Below are 12,999 nucleotides of genomic sequence, written 5' to 3' on the forward strand. Positions count from 1 at the left end.
GCTGAGCTGGACAGGTATTTGAAACAAACGGTGGGGTGAAATGGGAGCGGGTTTTTTGGATGAAGCTGCATAAGCTTGCTTTCCTGCATCATATGCCTCTACTAATGCTAATATATTCTGTTATAAGAATCAATTTTGAATGCCTTTGTGATGTGATATTTTTCTAAAATTCATTTCTGGAGGTAACTACCTAGATAGTATGAATCAGAGCTGTAATACTCAATGGAGGTAACTACCATCAAACAATAAAAACAATTTGCACTTTCCGGTTTATTGGGCTTTTCTGTTAGTGTATCTAATCATAAACGGGTAATAAACTCTATCTTATTGCATTTGCTATAGTACTGATAACTGGAATTTCACCATAATTTACGTGCGCCTCTATAGCCAGGTGGGCAGGAGCGGCAGTGCGTAGCATGCGCCTCTTGATTAGACCGGGGTTCGAACCCATGACCACCAAATACGGAGGATGCGGCAAGGTCAGGGAATGGCTACCCCATATCCCTGGAGCATTATGGCCTTAGTTGCTAATGCTCCTAAAAACCAAATAGCAACCATAATTTACGTTATTATGATGAAATGTGTTCTTCAGTCATATAAACAACATAAATAAATTATAGAATCTTCTCTTCATTCCTATTTACATGTTACAATGATGAAGGGAAAGCAACCAATGGAAAATGCAAGTGCTAGCAGTGCTAGGAAAGGAAACGAAACAAAATTGATTTAGAAATTATTATTAATTAAGAAGTACGAAGCAGGACAAAGTCTGTCATCTATTGCACGGAATTTGGTCTCACTGCTTCAACAACATGGTGCCTCCATAGCCAGGTGGGCAGGAGCGGCAGTGCGTAGCACACGCTTCTTGATTAGACCGGGGTTCAAGCCCGTGACCACCAAATACGGAGTATGCGGAAAGTTCAGGGAATGACCACCACATTTCCCCGGAGCAATATGGCCTTAGTTGCTAATGCTTCTAAAAACCAAATAGCAGCAACTACTTCAGCAGTGAATACTATTTTAAGGGACAGTGCGCATATAAAAAAACATGTTAAAAGATCAATGTATTTCACACCAGGGCCAGTCCGCCCCAACAGTGATCACAAAGATTCAGGTGCTATATCGAAGATGGAAAAGCTATTAATAATATGGATGGAAAATCAGGTTCAGAAGGTAGTGCCCCTGAATCTAACAGCCATTCAAGCTAGAAGTATTTATTATTATCATTAGTCATGTGGTGCAAAGAAGGCTGAGGCTTTTGCTGCACCAGCCAAAAAAAAAAACCATTTGAGTTACCCTCAGAGAGAGAGAGAGAGAGAGAGAAAGAAAGAAAGAAAACAAACAAACAAGAGTAAGAAGTAGATGGGAATCACCAAGGAAGAGAAGAATGATGATATCCAGCTCAGGACCCTGGGTGTGCCAAGCCCATACTCACCAGATGTGATCCCCTGGGGTTAACGAATAACTATGGCAAACCCCAAGCCAAGTTCATGGCAAGCAACAGGTGGTTTAATAGGTTCAGGCATCAAGCTGGTTTCCAAAACATTAAAGTATGCGGTGAAGTCACCAGTGCCAATTCTGCAGCTGTAGAGAAATTTTGTGATGTGTTGGGAAAAAGCCCTTCTAAATCTGCAGCCCTCAACTTCCTTATTGGTGTACTTATCAGCTGGAGAATCAATTCTGGCAACGATGCTCGAAAGGTAAAACCAGCTGACAATTATGCCTGTCTCCTCTGTCTTTTTATAATTTTGAAATATTTGTAATTTTGTAAACTTTTGTAATTTTTCCTGCACATGAGATAAAAAAATTGAATAATTTTATTTACACGTTCGTCAAAAATTTATTTTTTGCTTCTATCAAATTCATCATGCATAGTTGTGAGTGCGGAATTTGCTTAAATGCTTATTTAGGGAAATTCTGACTTACATAAAATTCAACTTGCATAGTGTTCTGCAGAATGCAACCCTTACGTTAATCGGGGAGTGGCTGTACAGTATATGTATACGTGAATAAGTTAATATAAAAGTTATTAAAAATACCAATAATATAAGTTTTTTAAATATTTCACTTTATTGGTTTCCGGAACTTCTGGATACTGGGTACCCAGATAAATGGTCCCATACTGTATATATATATATATATATATTTATTAGATGTATTCATTAGTAGATTTTATAACAGCACTTGGAGTGGCTTGGTTGCAAGTCCATTGTGTGAAGACTTAGTGGAATAAGCAGTTGGAGTGCTGTATTGGTAGTTGATTGTTGGAAAAAAATTTCAATGTAATGGTGTTGCAGTAGAATATGTAATATTTGTTAATTTAAATAAAATATGCTAGTAATCAGTCTATTAGATGAGCATTTGAATATATTCCATATTCTGTACAGTGAACTTATTGGTCACAGGAGTATCACCCTCAGCTATTTCCAAGTCATGATTTCCCAAAATATTTCGAAAAATAATTTCACAAAATTACAGAAATTAAATATACAAGATATTAATGAAATTATTCAAAAACAAAGTATTATGCTACTAAAATCCTCACCCAAACCTCGCATGAACCACAAGAATATCTCCCTGAAGCATGAAGAATTTTAAGTGCTCATTGGGTGGTTCAGTCTTACTAAGCAAGTCAAAAATTTTTACTTTCAAAGCAGTGTTTATAGAAGTTCATACAAGTTTCTTTATATTGAAAAGCAATGCAAATTTAGTTCATATACAGTTATGATATATTAATAGATAAAATAATCAGCAGTTACAATTACCATGCAGGTAAATATCACAATGAAGAAGCCTGGTACAAAGTTAGAACACCAAGGAATTAAAATAGAATTTATTGGTCAAATTGGTAAGTATAAGGATTTTTAAAACTTATAAAGTTTTATTTAAAAGATAAAATTGTTTGCAATACATTTTCCTTTTAAAACCTTTCAGATCTCATTTTCATAAATTTGAAATACTGGACTTAATATCACTATTATAAAAATGGTGCAATGAATCATAGCTTATATTAATATTAAAAAAAGCTTAAAAATCTAATTTTAACTGATATATCCCACATTAATTTATTTAAATTATTTTTCCGTGCCTTTTTAAAGTTATATAAATGTATTAGCCTTATATGTAAAGTTCCTGTAACTAAAACTTTCTCATTCATTTCACAAATCTATTTCCATCTAAAATCTGCCAAATCCCCACATCTTTTCTGGCAGAGTCTCAATTATCTGTTAGCTCAATACTATTCATCTTAGTTGTCCTAATAATTTGCTCTATGATTCCTTTTGCTTTAAAGGGATATTGTACATGTTTCTGCTGTGATATTCCTTTCCAGAGACTTTCTAATTTGGGATCTCCTCTGGCTTAAAATCTTTTTATTCCATTCTATCAAATTCGTCTGTTACCTCTATCATTCTATTAAACACTCAGAACCCCTGACTTCCTTTCTTTAAAACTCAATTTTCTCCAGTCTGACTTTTCTAACAGTAAGGTAATTTTTCGCGGCGCCTCCATAGCCAGGTGGGAAGGAGCAGCAGTGCGTAGCACACGCTTCTTGATTAGACCGGGGTTTGAGCCCGTCACCACCAAATACGGAGGATGCGGAAAGTTCAGGGAATGACCACCACATATCCCGGAGCAATATGGCCTTAGTTGCTAATGCTCCTAAAAACCAAATAACAAATAAGGTAATTTTTCTTCACGATTTTAATGTTAGTGACTCACTAAGGCTCATATTCTAATTATTCTTAATCATATTCAGCCAATCGAGATGCAAAGGCTTTTGCCATTATTAATAACCTTATAAAGTTTGTTCTTTTACCTACCAGGATAACAGAGTCCTAACCGCACAGCAAACACTCCTGATCTTTTCATCACCACCAACCCTTCAAAGTACAAGTTCAATATTACTGGTCCTCTAGTACCTCAGATCACATCTGCATAATGGCCTCTTCTCCAATGCAGTCTCTCTCTCTCTCTCTCATGGCCATTATATCATTTGACATTATAATAATACAAAATGGGATGATCTGAACAATTTCTATTCCTCTTTTTCATGATTGGATTACTGTTTTAAATTTTGCAATACCAAATTTTGCTCTTGCTTAGATTGTGGTAGTGAAATTATTCTTATTAGACTGAAATCCTTTATCTCACATTCTGCTCTAAAACTTTGTCCTTTATCTAAACCTAGGTTTTTCCAAGAAATGTGCATAGAGTTTTCAGGATATGAATGTACTATATTGCATTTGACTTATGTCCAACTCCCCCAGCTTTATTTTCTCTCTGCAGTAAAGGATGCAATAACTGTAAAACAGTGGTTAATGAATCTCTCTTTTGAACACTTAAAATTAAAAACTTGCTTTTTGTCCAAGTGATAGTCAAGCATTCTGACCTCTTACCCAGACTATTGGCGGCAACTTCTATCCATCTGTACTCCCACCTCTGTTACAACCTGATGTTTCTATTGCTTCTTCAGCTGAAGATAAAGCTGTCTCAATAGCATCCTAGTTTTCTTCTAACTCTTGTGTTGATGACCTTGGAAAATCATCCCCTACCATGTCTCACATGATATTCTGATGTCAAGAAAACAAACTTCAGGTCCTAATGGCATTTCTCTACTTATTCTCAAAAGCTATACTCCTGAGCTTTCTTCTGTGGTTGTCTTTTCCGCTGGGGTTTTTCCCTTCTGCTTTTCCCATATCCAGGCAGTTCCTAATATGGATGACAAATCTTTTCTTTCCAGTTATTGTCCCATTGCACTTGCCTTTACCTCTGATGGATTTTTCCATTAGAAGTACAACCAGCAATTAGGTATCCAGTTTTTTCTCTGACCACTCACTACAAGTGATGGTAAACACCTCACTGTCTTCTAACGTCTCTCTACTAATGCGAGCGATAGCACAGTGCATCCACCTTCCAGTTTGAGAAACCAAGCCCTGTACAAACTGCCTCAACTTCTTGAACATTCAGAGGCAATTCTCCAATGGTGGGTGAAGAAAACTTAGTTAACTTCAATCCTTTTGAACCGTGTCTTTCTTGCAAAAAAAAAAAAAAAAAAAAAGTTTACTGCTTCTGTGATCATTTTCAGTGACACTTAGATTTGTAGACAAGATCTCATATCTCTATTAGGGGATTACCCTGACTTCTCTCACTTGGCCTAAGCACATATAAATATTGCTTCCTCTACATAAAAAGGAAAACTGGGTTTTCTTTTTTTGTTCTCTGCAGTACCTTTTTGCAAAATGCTTACTTGTTCTGTACAAATCCTTAATCTTCCTTACCATGAACTGTGGAGTTGTTCCCAAAACCTGTCTCAAACTTCTAGACTATTTAAAGCAAGTTAATTAAGACATGTCTCTTACAAAGTTTCTCCACTCTGTTTTATAGACATTCAGTTTTTGCTGTATGCATTTTCTATAGATGGTACTGTTCTGAATTGGCATCTGTAATTGACTACCCCACCACCACTCTCCTTCAAACCAGTCTGAACACATACTTCAAACAGTCAACATCCATCCACTGTCCAACTGCAAACTCCCAGAACCAAACATTTTTCCTTCCTCATTTATCCCTTCTATTTCTGTTCTCTGGAACAAACCTCCTTCACATGGATTTCCCAAAAATTATAATAAATAAAAAATAGGACTTTTAAATAGGGATTTTGTGTGGTGTGTGTGTAATATAGTTAATTTAAAATTAACCAATTTTAAATTAACATTGGCTAATTATTATTATTAGCCAATGGTGCAAGGAAGCCTGAGGCTTATGCTGCACCAGCCAAAAAAAAAATTTTTTCTGAATTACCCTGAGAGAGAGAGAGAGAAAGAAGTAGAAGGGGATCACCAAGAAAAAGAATGATGATATTCAGCTCAGGACCCTGAGTGTGCCCAAGTCCAAAGTCCATACTCACCAGATGTGAGCCCCTGGAGTTAAAACAGTATGGAATATGAGAAATGACTTTTCTGTGCACCCTCCAAGCCATAATGTTTATTGGAAGACCTCAGTATTCCTCCCTTGTCCTCAGTTTTCCTTCTAAAATTGATAGTTTTACCAGTTTATCCTTGCCATTTTTTGAAAACTTTGAAATTAGAGAGGGAAAAGATGTAGTACAAACTAGAAAATGGTGTTTCAGTATAACTCAGCTTTATCCTGGCCATTTTTTGAAAACTTTTAAGGATTTGTTTTAATTATGCTGGATGATGAAATAAAGTGGTGAAAGATATAGTCACTCCCGACTTACGTAAAGGTTGCGTTCCATGGAACTCTATGTAAGACGGAATTTCCCTAAATGCTTGTGCCTCACTCGTAACTATGCGCACTGAATTTGATTGAAGCAAAAAAGAAATGTTCGACGAACTTGTAAATAGAATTATTTAATCAATTTTTTTATCTCACATGCAGGAAAAATTGAAAAAGTTTGCTTCAAAATGTACAATAAAAAGATTAAGACAAGTGCCAGTACAAACACTTCAGGGACACTCTCTTCTGAATCTGATTTTCCATCCTTATTATTAATAGCTTTGCAGTCTCTGATATAGCACCTGAATGCTGCTTTGTGATCGCTTTTGATCCTTGAACATGTTATTTTATGTGCGTTGTCCTTTAAAATAGTATTTATTGTTGAAGCAGCGAGACCTGATTCCTGTGCAGTAGATAACAAACTTAGCCCTGCTTTGTACTTAATTATTTTCATCTTCATTTCTAAATCAATTTTGTTTTGTTTCCTAGCACTGCCACCATTTGCACTTTCCATTGGTCACTTTCCCTTCATCATTGTAATAAGTAAATAGGAATGAAGAGAAGATTCTGAAAATTTATGTTTTTTATATGATTGAAGATTTCAGCGAAGGGGAAACACATTTTACCATAATAACATAAAACCCACACAATTCCAGTTATCGGTATTATCGCAAATGCAGTAAGATTGAGTTTACTACCAATTTATAATAGATTGCAATAACAGAAAAGCCCAATAAACTGGAAAGTGTAAATTGTTTTTATTGTTTTATGGTCGTGACCTCCAGAAATGTGCTTTAGGAAAATATAACAATGAAAATGTAGTGCAATTTCCATTATAAAAATGACCTTTTAGAGAGATAAATAGCTCAGTTATATAGCAAAAATTTTAACTTCCGAGGTCTTCGAAGGAATTACCAAAAAAACAATGTGTTTTTTGGTTCACATTATGATATTTTCATAATACCTCCATTTATTCCTACTGGATACAAAATACGTTTCCACAATTTTTTTTATTTTCACCAGCTGGCAAAAACTTGATGTAAAGTCAAATTTATGTAAGTTGAATATTGCGTATACAGAGTGCCTGTATAGTACAGATTATGACTTGAAAAAAATTTAGAACTTTCTGTCCATTTCAAGTCTTTGCACTTTTATAAGCTTTTTTCCCTTTATTGATTTGGATTTAATTTAGTTTTTCTTGCTGTTTTTTTTTTTATCTGTGAATGTTGCTTAATTTGCTATTTTTAAACAATGAAGATATGTTTTGTATACCAACTTCCTGATAATTTATAGGTGAATGGCAATGTACATAGTAACAACTTTATTAACTATTGAAAGGAACGGTTTATTGCATGTTTAGTAAAATATTTTTTTCTAATGCAAGTTCCAGTGTCTTGAGGATGATAGCCCGTTGGTTGACTTCAGTGCTCATCTGCCAATTTGAAACCATGGAGCTCTGGAAGGATTCACAGGCTTCAAATTCTCAAAGGTTTGAGTATTCTCAAATTCTCAAAGGTTTGGTTTGAAGAATAACCATGACGAGAGGATGGGTGAGGGAAGGTAAACCCTAATCACATACTCTTGTCATAACCCCCCCCCCCTTCCATGACTGGTGCCTGATAGTGAGAGAAAATTGCCTGGAGAATACCTGGACACTTGAATCAGTCATGGGCTACCATTTCAATTCTGTGCTCATCAGACAACTTTCAGCAAAAAGTTTTTTTTTTTTTTACATTTGACGAATGAATGTAAAAATTCATCAAGCTACACTATTGTGTATCTTTGATGACTATTGATGACTGTTCTACAGGATGACACAATAAGATAACTTTCTCCAACTTGCTGTTTTCTGCCTTTCAAACAAAATTAGCCATTTGGCATTTTTTCCACAAAAAATCTTAAGAAGAAACTCATTCAAAATCCAAGTTTTGAACATGAAATCTTGTTTCAAAATAGGGAGAAGTTTCTTGATGATTGACAAATTTTTATACAAAGGGTGCACTGTCAAACTCTGTTTACCACTTTTCCTTCCCCCCATTTGCTTATTGATGATAGCTCATCAATACATCTTGAACTCTTACCTTCTTACAATGCTCATTTTACTCTTGCCATAGACACTACATGGCACACTACACTGTTCAGTAAAATTTTATTTTTTCCAGATTCATTTCATCTTTTCTTAATATATTTTCTATGTTAAACAGAATTTTGTGTACCTGTCCTCGTAATGAAACTTTTTTTTTTTTTTAATAATGTTCCAGCCTTTTCAGTAGACATTACATTGCAGACAAAAACTTATACTCATTTACACAACAAAATCCAACCCAAAAGTAAATAAACATTTTCACATCACTTGTTTCTAACATATCTACTTGGGCAATTCCCTTTATGGAAGCCATTCCCCAGAGTTCTTTTCAAAATGGCCAATCTATATAAATTTTGATTGCTCTTTCTTAAAAATTGATCAGATGTGATTTCAACTGCCACATCTTTTCAGTAAGAGATACTGAATAATTGGTCAGATGTACTGAAGAATTACATTATTATTTGCTTAAACCTTCATTGCCTGCTTAGAGCTTTGTCTTATTAAACTTGTGATGTTTGATTAAATTAACTGAATTTGCTTTTTAAAGTTGAGTTTGTTTGTTTTTTGTTATTTTTTTACAATTTTTTATTTTTCTGAGTACATAGGAAAGGCTTTTTAAAATATTTCAGAACTATACTATGACAGGGGAAATCATCACGAATTTACTTCCTTAGTCAAAGAACTTGCAAGGCCTGGTGATTTACTTCAAAATTCTAGCTATGATTTTGAATTTGTAAATGTTGAAAAGCCCTATGAATCATATACAGGATCCAATGTCAGGTTAAGGTGAGTGGTGGTATAGAATGTGTATTAAAAAATATATATATTTCAGATGGTTTCACATGATTAACATGTTTATTTAAATTTTCCCATGTGTATATATTGGAGTATAGTGGAATTGATGCTGTTGACTGAATTGTTAACATGCATAAAATAATTAAAACAATTAAGCATTTTGATATTTGCATTATTGCTGTTTTCAGTGGCAGTATAGTGGGCTCACTAATTTTCACTTGTTTGAAGCCTGGAATAGGAATAGCTCTCCCCTCATGAATTATTCTGTTTTTCAATCAGACAGCATGCAGACTGGCCATTGTTGCAGGTATAATACACTGCAAAAGACGAGATCTAATATTGTATGAACTGGTGCATTAGCATTAGTAGAGGCATATGATGCAAGAAAGCAAGCTTATTCAGCATCAGCCAAAAAAAAAAAACAACCACTACTCCCATTTCACCCCTCCATTCGTTCGAAATACCTGTCCAGCTGAGCCTTAAATTTGTTTAGGCTATCAACTTCAACAACAAGCGATGGAAGTCTATTCCACAAACCAACTACCCGCTGGCTAAAGGCAAATTTCCGCACATCTATCCGACATCCGTCCTTCCTCAATTTGAATTTATGCCCTCTCAGGTGATTATTCTGAGCAAGAGGAAGAATCCCATCGGCATTGAGCATGCTCAAGCCATTCAAAGCCTTATACACCTCTATCAGATCACCTCGCCGATGCCTAGTCTCCAGGCTCTGTAATTTGCAAAACTTAAGCCTTTCTTCGTAAGAGCAACCCTTTGTTCCATTCACTAATCTTGTTGCCCTTCTCTGTACTCGTTCCAGCAGCTCTACATCCTTCTTGAAATGAGGCCTCCAGACCTGTATACAGTACTCAAGGTGTGGCCTGACCAATGCCTTATACAAGGGAATAATCACATCCCTGTCCCTGCTAGAAAAATTCCTGTATATCATTGACAAGACACCATGAGCTACTCTTGCAGCTCGTCTGCACTGCTCAGAGAACTTCATATCTGCCTGCACAATTACCCCCAGGTCCTTTTCATTCTCTACCACTGTCAGCATAGTACCACAGAGTTGATACGTTGATCTGGGGTTACTGTTTCCCATTATGTAAAGTACTACATTGACAAATGTAGTACTTTACATTTGTCAATGTTAAACTTCATTTGCCACCTCTCAGCCCATCTGCTCAACCTTTCCAGATCCTGTTGCAGCAGCATAGTATCAGTAGTGTCCTTAACAACCCTGCCAACCTTTGTATCATCTGCAAACTTGGACATTAAGCCTGATACACCATCATCAATATCATTTATGAATACAGAAAACAACAATGGACCCAACACTGAACCCTGAGGAACTCCACTAATAACATTAGTCCACGTTGAGCAGTGTCCATTGATTACCACTCTCTGTCTTCTGCCACTCAACCATCCCTTTATCCATAGCAGCAATTTGCCTCCAATGCCACACTTCTCCAATTTGTGCAGCAGTCTTCCATGCGCAACAGTATCAAAAGCCTTTCTAAGATCCAAATATATAATATCAAAGTTATTCCCTGCATCCAGTTCTTTTGTGACTACATCATAGTATCCAATCCAATTGGTCAGACAAGACCTGCCCTTAACAAACCCATGCTGTGTCTGAGCTATAACTGAATTCTTGTCCAGATGATCCTGCAGTGCTTCTTTAACCAGTGCCTCCATTAATTTTCCTGGAACCGAAGTTAAACTAAGGTCTATAATTACTTGTGTCAGCCTTTGATCCTCCTTTGTGAATTGGGGTTACATTTGCACATCTCCAGTCCATGGGTACCTCCCCTGAGTCCAAAGAAGCTCTCATAATTATGGCTAGGGGTTTGCTTACTTCCTTTGCTGCCTCCTTTAATATAACTGGATAGATCCCATCCACCCTGGGTGCCTTTTTTTATGTTTATCCTCAACAATTTCTCCTCCACTTTCCTCTCAGTTATTAGAAAATCATCTAGCTCACTGCCAATGTTTACTTCACCTACGACATTCCCCTTCCTGAATAACTCCTCATGTTGAATGTAGATGCAAAATACCCGTTTAGATTGTTAGCCACCTGAGCTGGATCCTCAACTGTTGAACCATCAACATCCAGTGGACCAATCTGATTCATCCCTTTCCTTCTTGAGTTTAAATAGGTAAAGAACTCTTTTCTGTTTTTCTTTGCATCCTTTGCCAAGGATTTCTCATAATCTGCCTTTGCCTGCCTAATCTCCTTTGTGACTTGGTTACAGACCAACTTATATCTATCATAGGCTTCCATGTCACCCATTAATTTGTATGTATCCCATGCATTTTTCTTCTCTGCCATATGTCTCATTAGTTCATCTGACAACCATTTAGGCCTGAACCTTGAACAACATTTCTTGATTGGTATGTAAAGCCTGGTAGCTTCCAAGATTAGTTCCTTGAATGCTTCCCATTTTGAATTTGCTGTTGGTAACATCATCAGTTGGTCCCACTGTATAGAATTTAAATACTGTCTCAGACCATCATAGTCGCCTTTAGAAAGCAAAAACCCTTCCCTTTACCTCTGATGGTAGTTACCTCCTTGAGTAAATCCCACTTCAGCACACTGTGATCACTGCCACCCAGTGGTTCCTTTATCTGCAGATTCCTAATGCATGAAGAATCACTACTGATAATCAGATCAAGAGTATTACTCCCTCTAGTTGCCTCCCGAACATGCTGGTGTAGAAAACAATCATCCAATAAATCCACAAAAGCCTTGCTAGTGTGTGAGTGACCAACCCACAAATTCCAGTCAATATCTCTGAAATTAAAATCCCCCATTATAAGACACTCTGATTTACTGGCCCATTCTATTTCCCTGTACAGTATCTTATTATACTCATCAGAGTCATTAGGCCTATAGCACACTCCTACTCTCAATTTTGATTTACCTATGCTTATGTCACACCAAACTGACTCGACACTGCCCTGTCCATCGATGTCGACTGGCTTCACTTCCTTGGATTTTATGTGTTTTTTAACTAATAGCATAACCCCTCCTCCCTCCCTTCCTATCCTGTCTATCCTTTCTGTAGACGTTGTACTCCCCAAATTCCAGTTCTGCATTCCTTATATCTGTGTGACACCACGTCTCTGATATCCCAACAATATCTGCCTTTGATGTTTTGAGTAATACCTCAAATTCATCAAATTTATTTACTAAACTCCTAGCACTGGTGTATGCGCAAGTATACATGCACCTGTTTCTATTCTTAGCTACCCTAACACAACCCATGTGTTTACTTGTACCGCAATGACTTCCAGCAGTCTCTGAAATATCCTGCATCTTGTTTTTCAGGTTTCTGCTCATTCCAATAGAAGCAGTGCAAGAATCTCTTTCACCTCTGCCAGTGGCTACTGTTAATCCATTAGTCTTTGTCTCCCCCCAAGCTAGCAGTTTTCCGACCCACCTAACACTGCCTCGATAGCATCAGCAAATATTCTTGCACCCTTTCTATTTAAGTGTATCCCATCCCTGTAGAAGCAATCTCTCCTGTTAACAAGTACATTCCATGCTGAAAAAAATTCTACCCCTTGAGCCTTGCACAACTTTCCAGGGCCGATTTGATCGACAAGGCTCTCATCATATACTCCCTCCTATCGTGTCTGGGCAGAATTGCAGACACTTTCAAATTCAACCCTACTTCATGGCTTTTTTCAACAGTGACCTGTACTTGTTAAGTAATTCCGCTGGTCTCCTACTCTTAATATCATTAGTGCCAACGTGTACAACTATATCACCTTTTGTGCCCTTAAAAGATGATATCTGCTCTACAACGTCATCAACCTTTGCCCCTGGCAGACATACCCTGGTCCTGTTCCACCTATCCTTTTTACAAAGCATG

The 12,999-nt window shown here is 36.8% G+C and overlaps 1 protein-coding gene across 1 annotated transcript in view; it reads left to right on the forward strand.

Moving 5' to 3' along the window:
• The window catches only part of LOC150081148 (vacuolar protein sorting-associated protein 26B-like), a 202,775-nt gene that overhangs the window by 95,775 nt on the left and 94,001 nt on the right, over window positions 1–12,999 (forward strand). The window contains exons 4-5 of the mRNA XM_090380943.1: window positions 2,773–2,848; window positions 8,953–9,109. Coding sequence (XP_090237069.1) covers window positions 2,773–2,848; window positions 8,953–9,109 — 233 coding nt within the window. The remainder of the gene's footprint in view (window positions 1–2,772; window positions 2,849–8,952; window positions 9,110–12,999) is intronic.

Source organism: Mastigoproctus giganteus, chromosome 9 (genome assembly GCF_048544385.1).
Source record: "Mastigoproctus giganteus isolate SK-2022 chromosome 9, ASM4854438v1, whole genome shotgun sequence".
NCBI classification, from domain to species: Eukaryota; Metazoa; Arthropoda; class Arachnida; order Uropygi; family Thelyphonidae; genus Mastigoproctus; species Mastigoproctus giganteus.